Genomic DNA, 20,352 nt, shown 5'->3' on the forward strand with positions numbered 1-20,352 from the left:
CTTTTGTTTCTGGAAACTTCTCTGACTTGCAGTTTATTAGTATCACTTTGAGGCGAGACATCTATTGACAAAGATGAACTTCATTTCTTCCTAATGTGAAACATCTAAAACTTAGGCAGCTAGTCACATCTGAAAAGAAAGCTCTAGGAAAGAGCAAAGAGATGCATGTCACATTGGTTAGGTATTCAGACAGTTAGAACAAACTGCCTGACATAAGGACCTATTTAGTTCTTAAAAAGTGGGAACCTCAATAGCTTGTCAAACCATAAAAGGGTATAAGCACAGGATAGACGACCAGAAGTGCAAGCTTCCTCTGTTGCAGCTCAGAACACGATGAATGCATGCCAATCAACCCTTCCACAAAAAGTGGACGTGAACTCATACTTACTTGTGTGCTGAAGTGAAGTCCTTGGGCAGTTTAACACCTCAAAACTCAGAGATGCAAAACAAGTGTTATCAAAGCTGCTTTCTCCTATCACCCTATGCCAAGAGGACTGTACAAACTTAACACACTTAAGCTGATTCAAGGCCAGTGGAACTGAGCCTAGACCTCAGACTTTTCTTGCTTTGAGCCAACTACCAACACAATCACACAATGCCAAACTCTGGTCATGTGGAGCAAGTTTTTTTGTTCTCATTTTCATATGCCTTTACATCAGCTAAGAACAGAGACAAAGGAGCTGCTTTTACTTCCAGAGAGCACACTAGGCCTTCATCTGGGTAACTTTGGTTTCTGTGACAAAGAATTTACTCATAGCAATGTTCTTAGTAATGTCCTCATAGCTGTTGGTTTTTTTTTTTTCAGTAAATGCCTGTTTTGACAATAAGGCTTTTACAAATAATGTCATCCTACTGAAAAGGATATGCTCTTATTTGTGATGGGAATGTGCACACTAGCAAATTACATATTTTTGATACTTATTAACTGAATTTTCAGACATTTATGAGTGGAGCAATTAACATGACAGAAAACACTATGTGTGTATTTTGGCTTTACCTGGACTGTAGACATACAGAGTGAATATTGTGTCTTTGGCATTAATCCGCTTGTAGACTTTTCCATTTGGTGAGAACTCAACTTCAAATGTCTTTATACATCTAGAGAAGAGAACTAGAGAAGTCAGCAGACATAACTTACAATACAGTAAATTATCAAATCTCAATCACAGAGACAAAGCTGAAGCATCTAGACTGGCTATGTCAGTGCTTCCTGAGGAAAACTGGATGTATCCTGGACAATTTTTGATAGCTCAGCTACAGAGAGCTGCTAGTCTAGTACAGCTTGCTGGAGTAAGAAATTGGAGGTCTTCTGTTCCAGCCAATACCCATTATAGATGATTCCACCTAGGCACTTGCTGCTAATGTAATAACATTTATCATGGATATTCCTGTCTCCTATGCTGAAGGAATGTCTCTCAAAAATGTCATTGGTTGCTCGTGAGCAGCAGGCAGGTTTTCCTGTGCAGGCAGCAAATTAGTCAAAATTTTCCCTGTAAATACTGCATGGGAGTCCTACACGTCATTTTGTCAGGGAAATGCACTGTAGAATCTCTTGAGGAGCAAGTAATCATTAGTTAGTGAATTAGTAGGACTGGTGGTAACTTAGCAATTCACGTGTTGGTTATATCTTAAAAGTCACTTACTTTGAATTTACACAGCCGTCGTCCCACAGCACAACAACCTGCCCCTTTGTGAGAGGGATGAAACGAACACCAGTCACCTGTCCAAAGACAAATGTCCATGTAAGAAAGCTGCATGAACCAGTGAGCTAGATCAGATGTTCTGTGCTCATCCTACCTTACTCAGTTTGATTCTTTCCATTGAGACTGGGGGAAAAAAAAAACAAAATTCCTGGCTCTGTGGCTTTGCAGTGTAGAGATCTCCAATGTCTAAACCTTGCATAAGACTTTCAGAGGCTCTGGACACCACTATGAACATTTTTATCATTTGGGATTGAACGAGCAGAAGCAGATATTTAATCTGAGACAGATACTATTTCAGTTTAGTTTTAGCTATAAATTATTAACTGGGGAGCTGCTGTCAAGCACATTATGTAATTTTAAAAAAGAAACTGCATTACTACATTATATTTTCCCACCATTTGTTAAACTCGCGTTTATCTCAGTAATGGCTCCTATCACTTCCGTGGAATGCTTTATCTTGAATTATGCCTTGGATAGCCTGTTTATCAAGGAAAGAATAACTGTTTATTTACTAAGTGTATCACAGTACCTCTAATACATAATTGGCCCAAATGCTAGTCCAGCTCTCCTTAATGAGATTTTAAGAAGGAAGCAGTTTCTAATTTGGTGTGTGATGACAGAATACAACACATACTTGATCAGGAACAGAACTGGGTTTTGAACAGATGTGGATCAAAAAGACTGATGGAACAGGGAAGTCCTGCTTCAGTGTCAGGGTGCCACTTTCAGGAAAAGGGAAGGGGCCCGTTACCACTGGGTCCTGTGGAGCCAAAGACATGCCTTGTGAGTAATCTTTCGTTAACATTATAGAACATAATATCTAACTGTTACATCGTGTAAAATGACTGCATATTTATTTTGGAGTAGTAAACTTCTAGTAGAGTTGTAATTATGTGCTGATATGCACCTTATAACCATCAACATTCTTCAGTCTCAGAGAGACAGAGATTTTCTGTCCTGCCTGTTTTCCAGTTCCTCACAAAACACATTTGTCCCATCCCACAATCTACTAGTTTTGTCCCATCCCACAACCTACTAGACCACAGCGCCCTTCAGGCACAGTCTGTCAGTTTTAACAACCTCTCAGGCATACCTTTCAGTCTCTCAGGTCTTTACAAATTGCTCTCCCCACCCCTTCACCTCTCTGCTGTGGATCTCCAGTGTGCAGTCAAAGTGATTGCTAGTTATAATAGTCACTCAGTTTGTTCCCTCAGGATGAGGTTTCTCAAGATGACCAAGAGAATCTAAAATCTTTCTGCTTTCTTGCTGAAGGTAGACCTTATGACTCCTATAGGATCCCAAAGACTTCAGCAGTACAGTGACTGGGAAGAGAAGACAATACTGTATACCAAGGTCAGAAGGCAATTACTGTCTTTGAGCACAGAGGTGGTAAAGGTGGTCTCCCTTACTTTAACCCACAGGGCTGAATGATATGAGAAAAGCTACATGACAGACTGCTTATATATTCTCACATACAGTAAGCAATCCGGGCATGGCTTTTCTTAGGAAGAGGTGACATCTAAGGACATTCCTCGGTCCCCTATGGGGTGAAATCAGAATTAGTAAGGATGAGGAGGAACTGCAGGCTTTCCTGAGAGCCCCTAAGAGATGCAAGGAGGAGCACCAAGCCCTCAAGGGGCTCTTTTTTGTTACTGAGGGGTTTTCTTTTCAACTGACTGCTGAGGTAGCATAATCCTTCTGTAATGCATGCAGGGCCATGCAACTTACTCAGGGCCACTAGCAAAGAAACTAGGGACATTTAGTCCCTAGTACAAAACGAATGTAAAACTATCAGTTATCTGTGAGTTACATTTCTCTGCATGGCTGCATGTCACTTGTATAGGAGATGGAAACTCTGACTACCTTAGCTGGTGTCTTGCCTCTTTAGCTGTAATTAACCAACTTACAAACACTTAGCCCATACAATACTTCAAGCAAAGACGTGGTCATACCTCAGCGTCCCTTATTTGCTGGAACTGTTTTGGGGAAGGAAAGTCAGGGCTTCCTAGTTTTTTCCACTTCAGGTAGGGATTGGTTTGGTTGTTATCCAGGTAATACATCACATACCTTGGCTCTTCAGAACACAAATGAAAGACAGAGAACCCTTCAATTGGATTTAAATACCACATGAACAAGTTTAGCAGAAGGTGCTGAAGTTTACTTTCTCAAGAGTGATTTCAGCACTTCGGAGTCTGGCTTCCACTGCAAGTCATAACAATAGGACTAGCACTCTTATGAGGCTCTGTAACGTATACTTTCCAAATTCCATACCCAGAATTGAAACACTCTTATTTTTTTGCAGAGGTCCTACATGCATTTGTTGGACAACTGCATCAACTGTGTAATCATGTGGTCATGTTGAGTGATCCTCATAAGAGAATTTGTTGCCCATTATCACCCAGCTAAGGACACCAAGACGAATAGCTTTCTGAAAAGCTAGCATTTGCACTGCCATTAAAAGCAGTAAAGAACTTTTCCTAGAAGAGCACCACTGTATCTCAGAAAATCTGGGAGTGCCCAAAAGATGAGTAAGAGAGTTAGCAAATGAAACTCACTCTCACCAGGAAAAGCAACTCAGCAGAAATGTTTCAGAACATGTTCTGTCCTCACAATCAATTATGAGAATTGCCCACATGATATCTGTTTACCTTTGAGTTTGGGGAAGTGGGTGGCATTCACTATGATGGTGCTGATATTGAATGAAGTCCTGTTATCCTCACTTGAATACATCAGTAGAGTAGCTTGCCAACTGTCTGAGGGCTGCAGCTCACTTGGGGTGTGCACAGACGCCAGGACACCAATGGTATTGTTTTCAGTGCTTCCATCTTCACTGCTGTTTACTTCTGCAAAAATCTGCTTTTCTCCTTTGAAAAATTTGACAACTCTGTAAGTATTCTAGTCAATCCAAATTCTGATACAAGAAGTGTCAAAACATAGGGATCTATAGGTTGAGCTATATTCTGGCTTAGTTAACCAGGTGTAGTATCAGTCAAGCTTGGTTTTTACTACTGAAAAGCATGCACACACTATGGCAGGTCCTATGCTTAGCAATTCAGCTAACAATGCCTAAGGATGCAGCCATGAATTAGGATTTCCCCTCAGAAGGCTGTATGAGTCTTACAGCTGGGAGGATTTCTTGAATTCATTTGTAGCCTGAAATGATGGCACACAAGGAATGTACTAGCCCACTAAAAAGAAGTGTTTGGCTTGCAGAATTTATAAACAAAGCAGCAGATTAAATCAAAAAGGTGACAAGCTGTCAGGAAGATCTCCTGATCTCAGAGAAAGTTGAATTTGTTTTATTTAACAAGCACAGCTGAGTAGCAAAAATCCAGCTTTTTGTCTGGAGTGAGATGGCTGATATAATCTCTCTCATGCATGAAGCATCTATGTAGATGAAGTTACTGATGTGCTCTCTAATCAGTGACTTCTGTACCTAGCAGTGCCAGCAAGCCCATGACAGTCAGCACTGGTTTCCGCACCATCTGGACGTGAGGTGGCTTTGTATTGTTCATCTGAAAACGTGCTGTCAGAGTCCGCTGTGTGAAGTAATGTGGGTAGTAGCTCAAGAAGGCATTGTCATTACTCAGCAGTGTGTAGTTGATGGTATTATTGGCTTTGGAAATAAGCAAGTTCTGATGCTGGGTGATTACCTGCAAAACAACAGAGAAGATGGAAAAAAATCCAATAAACACGTCTGTATATGTTTTATTTTTAAACTTCACAGCATATTGGGAAGACATGTCACTCTGTCATTTAGAAAAGTATGAAGAATTACTATTCATCATAGCTCATGAAGAAAGTATTTTTTCAGGTGAAAGTTTAAACACTGAAAAATTTGAAGTATTCACACAGTTCAGTCCATTAAAAAACTGAAATGAGCACTACTAGTAGTCTGCATAAATTATTAATATATTTCCTTGGTGACTGAACTACAAATAATATTCCACTGTTTTGAATAGTAGATTAGTAATCTGGATTTACCATCTGAAATAAACATTTATTCCAGTTCTAAAGATACTTCGTAGCCATTAGACTAGGGCCTGGGATTTGGTCCTGGATTCTGTTCCTCAGTGAATAATACTACCCAGTTGGTGCTAACATGGAATAAATTCTCTTTCAGTACTTCACTGGTTACTTTGCTGTTTTCCTGCAAAACGTCAAAGCATCCAAGCTCTCTGCTTAACATATTTTGCCTAGATAACAGAATCAAATAGTACTTCAGAAGGCTGACAACAGAGAAGGTCTCAGAGTTGTGCCCCTGAAATAAGGGCTTTTTACCACACAGGGCTCTTGCTGCTATCTACCAAAGTGTTAATTTTCTGTTGGATATGTCTTTTCTATCCCTTCATAACACCACGTCTCTATAAACATTGCTGTTTGCTCATGAATTTGCTGCAATGCAGCCCGTGACTTGCTGCTTTGGAGAAGACTCCTTCTGTATGGAGCCTGGAGGAGGTAGAAGCCCTTGACCCAGAGGTGCAGGTGAAAAGATGTAACTTGTTTCTTGGTGAAACACGTGTTGTCACATTTGCAACTTTCTGCTTTGCACAGGAGAGTTTGTGCTCCAGATGCTGTAGGAGGTAGTGGCTCACAAAACAACAAGCATTTCAGTGGGAAATGTTGCTACATAGGGGCAAAAGTTGAGCTTGCTCTGGGCGCAGAACACAGATCCTGCAACGGCAGGAATGCTGAGCATTCTCTTCTACTTCTGCTTTTCCAAGCATGAGCAGTAATGACTAGCTAATTAATTAATAAGACCATATATACAGAGTCATTATCCAAAGCCAAAGAACAGGCCTGTGCTTAGAGATCAATTTAATTCTTAATTGTACATGATGTCCCTTGACAAGTAGAACTTGTGAAGAGGCTGGAAAATAACATCCCACAGAAGAGAGGTGGCAACAGCAGTATTACATAGAGAGAGAATGGCTAATCTTACAGGTGAAGCTAACTGGGAGACTGTATATAATATCCAACACATTCTCCAACACATGGAAGGTTAGCTGCCAGTTGTTTTTTTTAAGGGAAGATGAAGAAATTTAATATAAATTAAATAAAGCTAGTGGGAACAAATAATTCAGGGAAACACCAGCTATATCTGTATTTTCTTGTCTCTGTCATTGAGTTGTCAGAACAATAAAAATTAAAAATTGACTACTTTTGCAAAATAGTCTACTTTTACAATTGCATTAATGCTTCAAGAGACTCTACTATGACAAGACTGTCAATGAACTGAGTTACCTTTACAACCATAGCTGCATATGTCACATCAGCTCTCCACAGTTGTGGAGCAGACCATCCAACCATTGGATCTGCTTCATCATTGTATATGGGAATGGAAGCAAAATCTGGAAACAACTTCTGAATTTGTTCAACTGCTTCCACTTCCTGTTGCAAGATGTAGAGAGAATGCCCACCTCCCTGCAACAATATTTCATATCTGCTTAGTAAAAGTGAGCAAACAGTAGTGATCACAGAGATACAACACTGTATTTTGAAAATATATTCCTGGATATATATTCTTCTTCAAAGTTTCTTTTGAACATGTAATTGTATTTCCTGCCATAGGCTGCCCACTCACAAGGAAATCAACATCATTAATCAGAATAAAATGTAACTTAGACTGAACTGCTTAAAAATAGCTTTAAATTGAAGTCTTGGACTAACCTTCTTATGAAGAGAGATGTAGTCCAACCTTACACCAGTCTCCCCTGTGAAAAAGTTGGTACCATTGTAGCAATGACACAGAAGACTCCAGCATATGGGTGACTTGGGAAAGGGATGGAAGGAATCCCCAGGTCCTCCAAATTTTAGTAGGGTACTGGCTGCTCTTAATCCTTCTGAGCAAGCATCATAATAGTTGAGAAACCCTAAAGTCCAAGCAGATGCACATAGCAACAGTGATAACTCAAAACAGAATCTTGATCTAAAACTAAACATAACTCTATTATTGCATTGATTTGGACTGACAATATGAGAAGATATGAAAGCCTCCACTGCATTCACAAGGTTCTTCCAATGGTCTTGTGAGGTCAGGTTCCTAAAGCACATATCTGACAATGAATTATTTTCCTCTTACTGCACCCTAGTAAACTTATTTTATAACTAAACAATGGCCTTAAGAGTGTAACTTGTGTTTTGCTTTCCCTGTTCTGCTATCCCTGTATTTATACTGATGTTCAAGCAAGGGACAGAGTAATTACTGCAGTCAGTAACATGGCCATAGCATAAAAGATTAGATACATTTTCCATGCTCATCTCTCAAATCTACTTTATTTATTTGACAGCATTCCTCCTTTCCCACTGTTCCCCACTCAACACATACACCCTTCTGACTTTACTACGCTAATAAGTACTCAAAAATATGCTTACCTTTCACTGTCATAGACACATTGTCAAAGTCATGGTGATCTGGTTCATTCCAAGTTTCAAAATTCCATTTAGCAACATGCTCCAATCCGTATCTGTCTGTGCAAGAGGCCTCATTTATCAGTGAGTTGCAGTGCATGTACAGACAATCATACCAGCTAGTCATGTGCTGTATGTGAAGGTAAGGCACCCAGAGCTACAACAGGGTAAAAATTATCTCTAATAGTCAGAAAAATGCAATTTTGGTAATTTAAAAATGATCTTTCATCTTGGGTATAGCAGTACTGGAAAGATGAAAGGACCATCAGCACAAAACTGCTGAGTGAGGTGATGTGAGTAATAGCTTTGTTGTCAGGGCACACAGCCTGCATGAAGCCTAGGCTAAAGTTTCTGCCTTGTTAGAAATACTTGAAGCTGCCATGTGGGATGTTTCAGGTTATCATAACCTAGTACAAGCAATGTAAGTTAAAATTCAGTCCTCACAGGCAGCTCAAATGTGCTACATGGACCACACAAATGTACATTCAGGCTCTTGGTCGTGGATCAGCAAAATGGGGCTATTGTGTCATCTGCTACTCTGGTATACATATTTTCCTGTTCTGTGCTGAAAACCAGTGTCAAGAAACTTTTAACAAGCCACAGAACTTTCTGAGGTAGTTAAAACGGATTACAATAGAATAAATAATAGGGCTGTTGCCTCCTTTTGGAACTTACCTATATATCTGCTGGCCAGAAGTGTAACTAAGTTTCTCCATCTTACTACTTGCTCTTTATCTTCAAAATTTGAAAAATATCCTGATGGATTCCCCATCAATTCAAATCCTAAAATAGACACAAAATATGAGTTTGGTTTTTTTTAATATTATCCCCTTTTGATTAGTGAAAGGGTTATTGTATTATCTGAAGCAAACTTATTAGTGAAGAAGCATAGATAACGAAGAAACATCAATAAGTTGGCTTTCTTTCCTGTTTCCACATGTCCCCTCTGGAATATTTCAGATTTGAAGTTGCTCACACTTGTTACTTGCTGATGACAACAGTAACCAATAGAAGTACTTACCATCATAAATTCAGTGCAGAAGGGGAACTCTACACAGTAGATATCTGCAGAAATTCAGGGGATGATGTATTCTGAGGACCTGCTTCTCCAGCTGGCCCCTTCAGGAGCATGTTAATTGGTAAAAAACTTTCTCCTCTTCAAGAGATGTAATTTCCCAATCAATACATCTCAGACTATCACTGAAAACAATGTAAAAGCATTTGTGTTGTCTTTATTGCCCTAATAATGTTGTTCTCGGACTGTTTACATTAACATGGATGTAGCGCAAATGCAAGTAGTAAAAAATAAATTTTGATCAAAATAGAAAGTTCATTAAGAATAATTCTATCTAATGATTGCACAATGTGGACAAAGCAGCAAATGCAGCACATTCTGGAGGTAAGGAGCTACTCTTACCTGGAATGAGCTTATTTTCCCACAGACGATCCATAAGATTATCCAAGGCAGTAAAATTGTAGTAAAGTTTCTCATTCATCATTCTGAAAAAAAAAAATCAATAAAATAATTAAATGTAAATACTGTAGTATTTAGTGATTCTGCGATTCTAAGTCCAACCCTAGTTGTGTAAGATGGCTGATCAGGGTCTTGCCAGAACCATGTCAGAGATGACTTCTCCAGTCTTTCCAGATAAACCTGATTTCTCTGGTACAGTGCAGCCTGAGCTCTACCCCTGCTGTCTCATCTACTCTGTCCAAGGCACCTTGTCTCTGCTTTGGTGGTACAAAGGAACTGCAGATGCAATCTCCTAAGACAGAAGTGGGAGAGATAATTGGTTACAGGGTCTGTAACTGATCAGAGCTAGCAAAGAATGCTGGGCACAACGAGTAAAAAGTGGGAGCTGGACAGTCAACATAAGATCTATTAAATCACTGTTAGGTTCTGTGCTGAGATTCACAATCCACTTCTCTCCATGCCATTAACAGATGGGAAGGACTCCAAGCCTGTTAGGTCGAGGGTCCTTCTGACCTCTCTTGCCAAGGGAAGACTTCAGTGAAGAACCTGTAATAGTAATCCTGAAGTTCTCAGAGAAATAAGGGGCTGACAGAATTGCCTACTGAATAAAGAAGTATGACTTAAAGAGGAGAAAGTGTCATTTGCATCTCTGACTATCATCTGCAGAATAAAACAGAGCAAGCAAAAAAAACGTAATCCAAGCCATATTTGCCTCGTCAACTCCGTCTGTGATGTAACCATGCACACACTTTTAGTCTCAGCAAGGTCACACTCTTACCAAAGACCTGAGGCTGGCTTTTCTCTTTCAAGGTTTGCCCTGCCACCATGACATACATTGTTACATCTACAACTACTGACAGGATTGCTGTTCCTGCCAAAGTCAAATAATGTAACAGAATGATGAAATAATTAAGCAAATAGCAGAAAGATTTATTTTACTATTTACTTTAGTGCCCATAAAAGCATTTCAGAAGTTACTGCTGGACTTACAGAATAGCTATTTAGAACTAGGGTGTTTGGGGTTTTTTTTTGTTTAGACAGACTTAAAGGAAAAAAAAAAAAAAAGTCTGGCAGTCCCATTCCAAAGTTCAAAGACAAATATTTTGCTGCAAAATGTAGTTTTCCTCCCACAGATCCATTAACTATTTCCAGTTATACCCTGTGTTCTATTGAAATATTTGCTTACTTGCACACTTACATTCAGTGAGCATAGAAATGATTAACTCTACTGTCTTGTAAATACTTAATAATGCCACTCAAATAATAGCACAAGAACAAATGTCCTTCTAACCCCAGTCTAAAGGCAACATAGTACTATGTGGAAACACAAAAGTAAGCACAGCCTTCTATCCTATTCATGTATCCTTAAGATCTCAGCACATCTATTTTTTTTTTCTTGCTGTCTCCACTAAGTTAAGCATTTAAAATAGAATGCCAGCGCCAGCCATAACAGAGGTGACACTAAATTATATGCTGTACTATGTGTTTAAGTGTAGATGCATGTTTTACTCCCTTTGGCTGATCTGCCACTTTACAAGAATCCTTTCTTACTTGCAAATGGACTAAGAAGTATTCTGCTATTAATAAAACTATTACTTGACCGATATGATTGCCACTTTCATAGACCTTGTTCTTACCCTTAGTAAGATGTCAAATTAATGAAGGATATTTCATAACTTAGAATCATCACAGAATTTGGGTTGCATCACTATGTGTCTTAAGGTGTCTCGGAGTAATGCTGGCTGCCATAAGTGAGACAAGATGGTATCATTTCCAAACATTCTGCATGGCAAATATTGGCTCAGCTGTCAGGCTGCTACTAGATGTGATAGTAAATATTATTGTAGGACACTAATGACAAGATCAAAACTGATCAACTCAGCTGTCAAAATATTTTTCTACACCTGACCTAAGACCTGCTCATACAGCACTGCCTTTGACAATAAATTTGCAAACTCTTACAGATCTTCAGAATTTTTTTTTCTTTTGCATTCTCCTTCTGATTTTTCTGCTCTTAAGTCATGGTTTTTAGATGCCACTGTCTTCATTAATGGGCAAGCAGAAAGAAGTCTATGTACTTCTCATTTCACCTGAACCAGGCAGGCTGAGACTGCTCTCAGTTAACTGTTGGCTATGTCAGATGTGGAGCAGCAATCACTGTCCCATTTGTGCCTGGCTTCCAAAAGTCCCTTAACAGGGCTTTTCAGGGAGAATTGCCAGATAAAGTCTTCTTCTTCTTCAGTCACAACAAGTAAATGCACTTAAGCATGTTTTGTGGTATTTTGGCAGCCATGTCCTTGTAAGCCTGGGCCTAAGTTTGCCATATTCCAGTGATTACACTTCTTTTCAGTTTTTGTCACAGTCTCAGTTCCAGACCCATTTGTTTGTGCTGCCTTGTGAGAGCAACAGCTGTGCTGTGAACATGAACAGTGATGAGTAATGGGAGGTGTGTGTAGGGATTACCTGCTTGCTGTCACAAAATCTTATTTCTTTCCTGGAAAGAAGGCCCATTTTGTGGGCCATCCTTTGCTGAGGCAAAGACTGTAGACCCTTGTTAACAGCTTTGCTTTTCTAGAGTATGGAGGGAAATTATTTTCAGGTGCATAGGCAGCCCCCAGACAGCTTGCCAATGCTCTGCAAAAGGCAAATCATACCTGATCAGTCTGGTGCCCTTCTATGATGGAGCGACGGCATCAATCAACAAAGGAAGACTGACTGATGTAATCTATCTGGACTGTATAAAGTCTTTGACATGGTCCCACACAACATCTTTATCTCTAAATCGGAAAGATAAGGATTTGAGGAATTGTCTGGATGGTCACAGACACAGGGTTGAAGTCAATGGCTCTCCATCCAGGTGGAGGCTGGTGACGGGTGGTGTCCCAAAGGAGTCTGTCTTGAGACTGGTGCTCTTCAACATCCTTATCAATGTCCCAGAGAGTGGGACTGAGTGCACCCTCATCTGCAAGTTTGCAGATGTCAACAAGCTGAGTGGTGCAGCTGATGTGACAGAAGGAAGGATATTATCTAAAGGGAGCTGGATAAGATTGAGAAGTGGGTCCATGTAGACATAATGCTGCTCAATGAAGCCACGTGCAGGCACTGAATCTTAGTTGGCACAATCACAGATATGAATACAGAGTGGGAGAACTCCTTGAGAACAGCCCTGTGGAGAATGACATGGGGTCTTGGTGGACAAAAACCTGTACTTGAGCCAACAGTGTGCACTGGTAGCCCAGAAGGCCAATGGTATCCTGGGCTGCATCAAAAGAGGGGTGGCCAGCAGAGAGAGGGAGGTGACTGTCCCTCTCTGCTCTGCCCTTGTGAGGCTCCATCTGCAGTACTACGTCCAGGCCTGGGGCCCCCAGCACAAGGAAGACATGGAGCTGTCAGAGCAGGTCCAGAGCAGGCCACAAGGATGATCAGAAAGGGCTGGAGCACCTAACCTATGAAGACAAGTTGAGGGAGCTGGGCTTGTTCAGCTTGGAGAAGAGAAGGCTTCAGGAAGACCTCACTGAGGCCTTCCAGTACTTAAAGAGAGCTTACAAACAGGAGGGAAACTGACTTTTTACATGGGCAAATAGCAGTAGGACAAGGGGGAATGGCTTTAAACTAAAAAAGAAGAAATTAAGATTAGATATTAGGAGGAAATTCTTTATTCAGAGGGTGGTGAGGCACTGTAACAGGTTGCCCAAAGAAACTGTGGGTGTGCCATCCCTGGAGGCATTGAAGGCCAGGTGGGATGGGGCCCTGGGCAGCCTGATCTAGTCGGTGGCAGCCCTGCACACAGCACGTTTAAGGTCTCTTCCAACGCAAATTGTTCTGTGATTCTATGATTCCATGAATATATTGTAAGATCTTCATGTTGTGAATCTTATCCATTCCACTTTCAGCCTACTTTCCATTCACTCTCTCAATCTCTCATGAAGGAAGGGATGAGCTTGCTTTAGCAAGTCAGCAATTTAGTTCACAGCCAGATCAGCTTCAGTTAGCATAGCTGTCAATTCTGCTCCCTGGCCTATGGCTACAGCTTCCCTCCTGTGCTCAGCAGGTTCCATCTGTCTCTCTTCTGTCCCAAGCTGATCCTTTCTAGAGGTACAGCAGTGAAGTCTGGAAAGCAAGTGCACACACAGACATTGGACCAATTATCTTATCTGTAAAGACAGCAAGAAAAACACAGGCAGGGAGTGTTTCTGTTCCAGATAGTCTTCAGTCAGGTATTGAATCTCTGATAACATGTGAAGGTAATTTTATCAAACTTCACTGAACAAAATTATCTGTAAGAGGAAAAACTGTGGCTGACCTCCATCAGTACATCACAGCCTTGATAAGGAAATGAAAGGCAGCATATGGGGTAACCACCAACAGAGGTCTTCTGCTGAAGAGAGTTTTGTCTGGCCTAGCATTAATATGATCAGGAAATACCTATATATTAGAGTAGTGGCTTTCTCATTCACACATTCCACTTAACTTGTGTAGCCTCCCTTAGCATTTCTGGTGGATACAGATACCACACAAGTCAAAAGCTAACATAATTTGACTTGCTTTCATCTGCCTGAGAACAGCAGTAGCAGCAGGGCCACATGTGTCTGTTACTCGTCTGTTGCTCTCTTCCAGCTGTGGTGGCTAACACCAGACTCAGAGCAGGAGAGCCTGCTTACACCTTCTTTGGAAGCTTCTGTTGGAAAAGACTGGTGGTCTAGTGGTGGATGCAGACAAAAGCAGGAACAGAAAACTGGCACAGGTGTTGACAGAGGTGAGGTGCAAATGGTACCTCAACAGTAAACATTAAAGTAAATGTTTAGCTGTATGCTGGATCATCATTATGTGGCCTGATAAGCTGGCTCACGAAACCATAAGCTCCTTTGTCCCACAGCACTAGGATGTGGTTTTTGGCTATGCTGGGCAGCCACTGTTGCTCTGGTGACTTGGTATGCATGGTAATTAAATACCACCTCGCAAGTGTAGGTGACAACTATAAATACTACTAAATATTCTTAGATACAGTAACCCAAGGAATTGCTTACTGCATTTTTAGCATCCCTGATGGCATTTTAAGAGACCATGAACCTCCAGAACAGACACAACAAATCCGATGAACCAAAAAATGTCCTTCTATCCTGAGTCTTACATTTTGCAAGTGAAGAGAGAAACTTCTTCCAGGAAATGTTCACTGGAAAAATGAAGGCACAAGCACTGATAAGCTGTGTCAGTTCAACCTCTTACTGCTACAAGGTTCTCCAGAAGAAACCATCTTCAGAAATAACTGTCTTCTTTAGCCAAGAAAGCAGGCTGTGAAGTGACAGTACGTCACATAAGTTGTGGGCACAGCATCTTCAAGATGAAGGTCAAGAGCTCTAGACAGGATATGTCCACAAGTCTATCTTTTTAAGAGGCCAACTTGCTGCCCTCCAAGTCCCTCTTACAACACAAAAGGATCCTGCTTCCTTGTTTTTCACTTGACTTTTGTCAGCTGTGAGGAATGATAAGGAGTCAGCTTAAAGTTCATACTGTTACAAAGAACTTGTTTACTCCAAAACCACCAGTTGTATATACTCAACTCTTGTTCTGCTGATTACTTTAAAATTTCCTGACCTTAGAAGCAGGTCCTAAGAGACTGAGTAGTATGGAAGTGATACCTCAGAGTGAAGGGCAGAGTGTATTTCATGAGCATCCACCTTTCCAGAGGCCACCTTCTCAGTGGTTACTCCTCCAAGTTTCTTCAACATCAACTAAAAAAACTACTAAATTGATACCTCAGGTTTAAGCAAAGATCATTAATAAATAACTATGAAATTAGCAAGCTCTTCGGTTACCAATAAACAGCACAGTCCCTTGTGAACTCAGTGGAAGCTGGCAGTATGGTACTCATTCACAGAACAGCTGCTTCTACCGTGTTCTTGTTCCACTCAATCTCCTTTCCTATAATCATCACATGTACAGTAGTCAGTTCTTTTCTGTGAAATCCTTGTAACCCAAAATAACCACAATCACTCAGCCTTTTGCAGGTTCACTGAAATACTGATTATTCCTCCCTACCAGTCCCTAACCAAAACACTGTCTCTGCTTTTCACACAGGCATTACAGACAGAAAGCCTAATTTAGACAATTTTTCCAAGCTGTAAGGCCAAATATTACTTCACCCATGCTAAAGAACTGACATATTTTGTAACTTCCAGTTTTATTTGCTAGCATTAATACTTCTTTTCATTTCCTTCTCAGCTATATCATCTGCGTACACACAGGCTGAAAATCTGCTTGCTTACAGCACAGCTTCTGCACAGAGGCAGAATGCCAAAGACTTCATTCCATGCCATGCCTCTCTGAGGACAGAACTGGGTCAGTACTAAGCATAATTCACTCACCTTGTACAGTGAATGAGTCAGCCCAGCAGAAAGGGAAGGGAGGATGCATCGCAAAACTACACAGCCAGGCAGCATCCACCCCTTGCTGATGTCACAGCTTGTCACAGTTAATCTATCCACACAACCAACCAGCAAGATACATGCACAAAATGAAGGACGGGCATGAATCTTTGTGGCTTAGAAGCAAACTGGCTTCATACATGCAAAACACTTTTTTTTTTTTTTAATTGGAATTCACTACCTCTTCTAGAAGCCAGCCAGGAGGCTGTGCATTCAGCTGAATCCTTTTGCTTTGAAATACATAAAATCAAATTTGTATTTCATTTATAGAGCATCTCAATTAGCTCATTTCTTCTTTGATATCAGCATTATTTAACCTTTACCTTGTAAAGCAACTTACAAAATCTGTGATCTGGCTAAATCTCACATGCACAGAAATGTAAGCAAACAATGAATGCTTTGAAGCTGATGCTAATTGAGGCCTATGATTTCCTATTTCTTACTCAGCCTGCTTTTGTGAGCACAGTCTCAGTCCTTCCTTCAGCAATGTGCATGTTGGCTGTGGGGGGAAGAAAAAGAGAGAGGCAGACAAAGCATCAGCAGCTTCCTGTGCAAAGGTGAGTTAGCTTGCTAGGAAAATACTGTTAGTCTGTTGTGTCTCTAACCCCCACCTCCCTCCTTTTATAACAAATTTAAGACATAAAAGGGAGAACAGGCTACAGAATTGTAGCTATTTAGGCAACAGCAAAAGGCATTTTGCCACCTGGCCTCTCCAGACATGAACAGATCCCATAAGATTATCTAGGTCCGTAAAATTTATTCTTCTGAGATCTTGTTGTGCTCTCTTACTGAGATCTGCTGCATCTACATTCACTTGTGAAGGGAATTAAACCATATGATAACAAGAATCCAGAAGAACGGACTGGTTTTTGATTGATTCTTGACTACAGATTTAAAGGCAGATTTAAAGGCAGGCTCAGACACTATGTAAGCTGGGCTACTTAAGCAGACCTTTTTGCTGATTGGGTTTGATGTATGGCAGTGACTTGTTCCTGCATTAACACGTTTACTGTACATAACAAATGTTTAATGCAGTTTTGTGCTGTCCTTGCTGACGGCACTCTAAATGATGTCATCTATAAGCAAAATTTTAGAGAGTGGAGTAGGGAGACTAAATCCACAATGAATGCTAACAATAGCAAACAATTACAGAAAAGCAAAAACATGGACTAAATACTAAAGCTGCAAGGACACTCAGCAAGCAGTCAGCTGACATATTTCTCTAGTGTCTTGCTGAAGTTCAGATAGTACATGGTGTCTAAGCCCAGCTGCTGCTGGATCTATATGCATAATAGATATCGTTTTAGGTATGTATTTCTATGTTAATCCTTGTTCGTGGGCAGACAGAGGTGACTGTTTTGAATATATCATTTACTTGCAAAATGAGAAATATAAATAAATGATATTGAGTCCACTTCCTAATTTACTGATGTTTAATAACTTATGATGGTGAAAAGGCACCATGAATACAACTTGCTCTTAATTTTTTCAGAATTTTTGAGATGAATTGTTTCTGAATACTTCAGAACTGTTAAATGAGCACTATCACCCAATATAAAATGAGCAGCTCTTTAAACAGCAGACATGTCACTTTCTGGCTCTTGAAATGCAAAATACAGCAATACTTCTTATAAATGAGCTGATAAAACTAACTAATTGCAGACAGTTTTCAATAAGATACAAATCTATAGCTTTCTGTGCACTTTTAGGTGATGATATTATTCTGAACCTGGTTTTGGCATTACAATTTAGTTATATCTAGTGATACATGATCATTGATAGTTCTTCCACTACATGGTCTATTTTGCTTCATGTATAACCCTTTTTTTCCATTCTCTTCCTGCAACCAAAAACTTCCACTAATATGGAAAATCTTTTCAATATAGAAGTATCTTCTTTGCTCAAGAAAAATGAGAATTTGGTTCACAATGCAGTGAGAAGTGCTCTGTTCTCTTTGCATACAGAAAAGGGTTTCTGAATAACCAGTCAAGATCACGTATGAATGTGATGTACAGATGAAGAACCTTTAATGTTGCTTAGATACTATCCTTGCCATTGTAAATTAGCCCCTATAAGTATCACTAGAAACATTCATCCCAAAGTGACAAATAAACAAGCTTCACAGTTCTGTCTGTTTATGGATGAAAATGTAAAAAGAACAGGAGATCACACGACAAGGTTACTAACTCTGGCTACTATCAGACCCCCGGCTGTTAAAATTATGTAATGATAGCTTCCAGTCTGGAGAACACCTTTCTCACATGAAAGTTTTAATTGTTTTAGAGGAGCTGAGGCTTGGGAGAGGTTGCAGGGTTTTTTTATGTTGTGTTTAAAGGAACAAACAAAATCTTTGAAAGTAATTTTCAGATATGAAGGTAGATTCTTGAAAATCATTACTAAGGGCATCAATTCTGGAAACTTGTTACAATTTTGTTTACTAGGCAGACAAGCTCAGCCATTCTACACTCAAAGCCATTTGAAGGTATGTAAATTCTTCCTGGACCTAAAGTTATTAGCCAAGCTTCCACTATAATGTATTTTAATGAAAATCCTTTTGCAATGGATACATTTACATCAATGACCATGGACAGCTCATCACTCTTTAAGGACTGTTCTGCACACAGCCTTACCATTATTTCATTTAACACAAAGTATTTTTTGATTTTATGAAAGAAGTATACAAAACCCTTGCAACTGTTAAAGCAGACCATATTTCTGTTTGGTCTCCATCTAGTATTAAAACAGTATAGCAGAGATGAGTAATAAGGCAGAGATTAACAGCCCCTGTAGTCTAATGTTTTCAGGCTTATCTTCTACCTGTAATTACACTCTACAGGACAAAGATTTTTTTTACTGCTACTATTTATTTGTGTTATCTCACTTTAAATACTACTGGAGTAATACAATTGGACAGATTCAATCTATATCACAAAAGAATTTTTAATCTACTCTTGTAGAAAGCTGTGCTCCTGAGGAACTGCGCTACTGTGCGCTGATAAGAAATCTGTTGTGGAACTACTGCAGCTGCTTTGTGCCTTTGGTAAGTGCTATGCAATTGGTTTTATGTTTGTTGTGGGAAGAATGTATATTAAAGAATGGTGTCGTTCAGCTTTATACAGATATGTTTGTTTGCACTGATCTTTACTGATCTCAGTGTTTCTCCTGACACTAGGGACTACAGAAAAAAAAAAAAAGAAAAAAAAAGAAAAAAAAAACTAACTGATAATGTATTTCCACCCCCACATACACATCATCTTCTGCCACACTTTTCCTGCTCTTGTCACAGCTAGAGAAGGAATGTTAGGCATGGCAGGCAAGGGCTTTTAGAAGTGCTGGAACACCACACTTGTAATTTTCCCAGGTGATGCTGGCAGGAACATTGGGGATGTGCCAGTGATTTTCATTTAATAGACTCTATGCTGTTGGAAGGATTTAGTTTCTGGTCTCTGTATTTTCTTCTGTGGACAGATTGCAGACTGGGTGGCCTTCCTAACACTGTTGCAAGACCCTGCTATACTGGCAGTTATGGGGGTTGCACATAGGGAGAAGGAGGGAGTGGAAGCTAGCAGAAAGATGTAGAAGCATTTCCTACAGATTGTTCTGGGCTAAACTTCCATTGATATGGCTGTCAAAGATTCCACCATTTTTTTGTCAATAGAATTCCATTTAACTGTTTTCCCCTAATTCTGCTCCTTTAGAGCACTGAAATTACAAACATTTCAGAAAAAGGCAGGGAAGAGGGAATCATCTTTGCCTATCCAGAAACACAACTTCTTTCAAGTTTCACATCGCAGATTCTTATTCCATGCAATTGTGCCTGTTCTGTCTTGGCTGAGAAACACACACATCTCCTCATCCTTTAGCTTGTAGCCCAACATAATTTCTGATAGAAATACTGGAAATTCAGTGACTCAAATGGGAAGTTAAAAACGCAGTTCCTGTGAGTCACGGTTTTGTGCCCAATCTGTTCAGCCGCACTGCCTAGTAATCATTCAACATTAATTAATGTTAGGAAACACATGATTATTGGTTATTTGGACAGGTGTGCACCAAGTAAGAGCTAAGGTAGGAGAGGAACTTCATACAATCCTATCATAGAATCATAGAACGGCTTGGGTTGGAAGGGACCTCAAGGATCATCAAGCTTCAATGACCCTGCCACAAGCAGGGTTGCCAAGTGCTACATCAAGCAGGTTGCCCAGGGACCCATCCAGCTTGGCCTTGAATACCTCCAGAGATGAGGCATCCACAATCTCTCTCAGCAACCCATTCCAGCACCTCATCACCCTCTAAATCTTCTCTTCTCCCCCTTGTCCTATCACTGTCTATTCATGTAAAA

At 40.1% G+C, this 20,352-nt stretch overlaps 1 protein-coding gene across 2 annotated transcripts in view; it reads right to left on the minus strand.

Annotated features, from left to right (window-relative positions):
- The window catches only part of IDUA (iduronidase, alpha-L-), a 49,901-nt gene that overhangs the window by 3,951 nt on the left and 25,598 nt on the right, over positions 1-20,352 (minus strand). For both annotated transcript variants that reach the window (XM_021380588.1, XM_021380589.1), the window contains 11 exons: positions 9,532-9,614; positions 8,790-8,897; positions 8,079-8,174; positions 7,374-7,576; positions 6,948-7,127; positions 5,140-5,356; positions 4,352-4,567; positions 3,656-3,777; positions 2,338-2,463; positions 1,644-1,720; positions 998-1,098 (listed from right to left, as the gene is read on the minus strand). In XM_021380588.1, the coding sequence (XP_021236263.1) occupies positions 998-1,098; positions 1,644-1,720; positions 2,338-2,463; positions 3,656-3,777; positions 4,352-4,567; positions 5,140-5,356; positions 6,948-7,127; positions 7,374-7,576; positions 8,079-8,174; positions 8,790-8,897; positions 9,532-9,614 (1,529 nt within the window). The remainder of the gene's footprint in view (positions 1-997; positions 1,099-1,643; positions 1,721-2,337; positions 2,464-3,655; positions 3,778-4,351; positions 4,568-5,139; positions 5,357-6,947; positions 7,128-7,373; positions 7,577-8,078; positions 8,175-8,789; positions 8,898-9,531; positions 9,615-20,352) is intronic.

Source organism: Numida meleagris, chromosome Z, assembly GCF_002078875.1.
Source record: "Numida meleagris isolate 19003 breed g44 Domestic line chromosome Z, NumMel1.0, whole genome shotgun sequence".
Lineage (NCBI taxonomy): Eukaryota > Metazoa > Chordata > Aves > Galliformes > Numididae > Numida > Numida meleagris.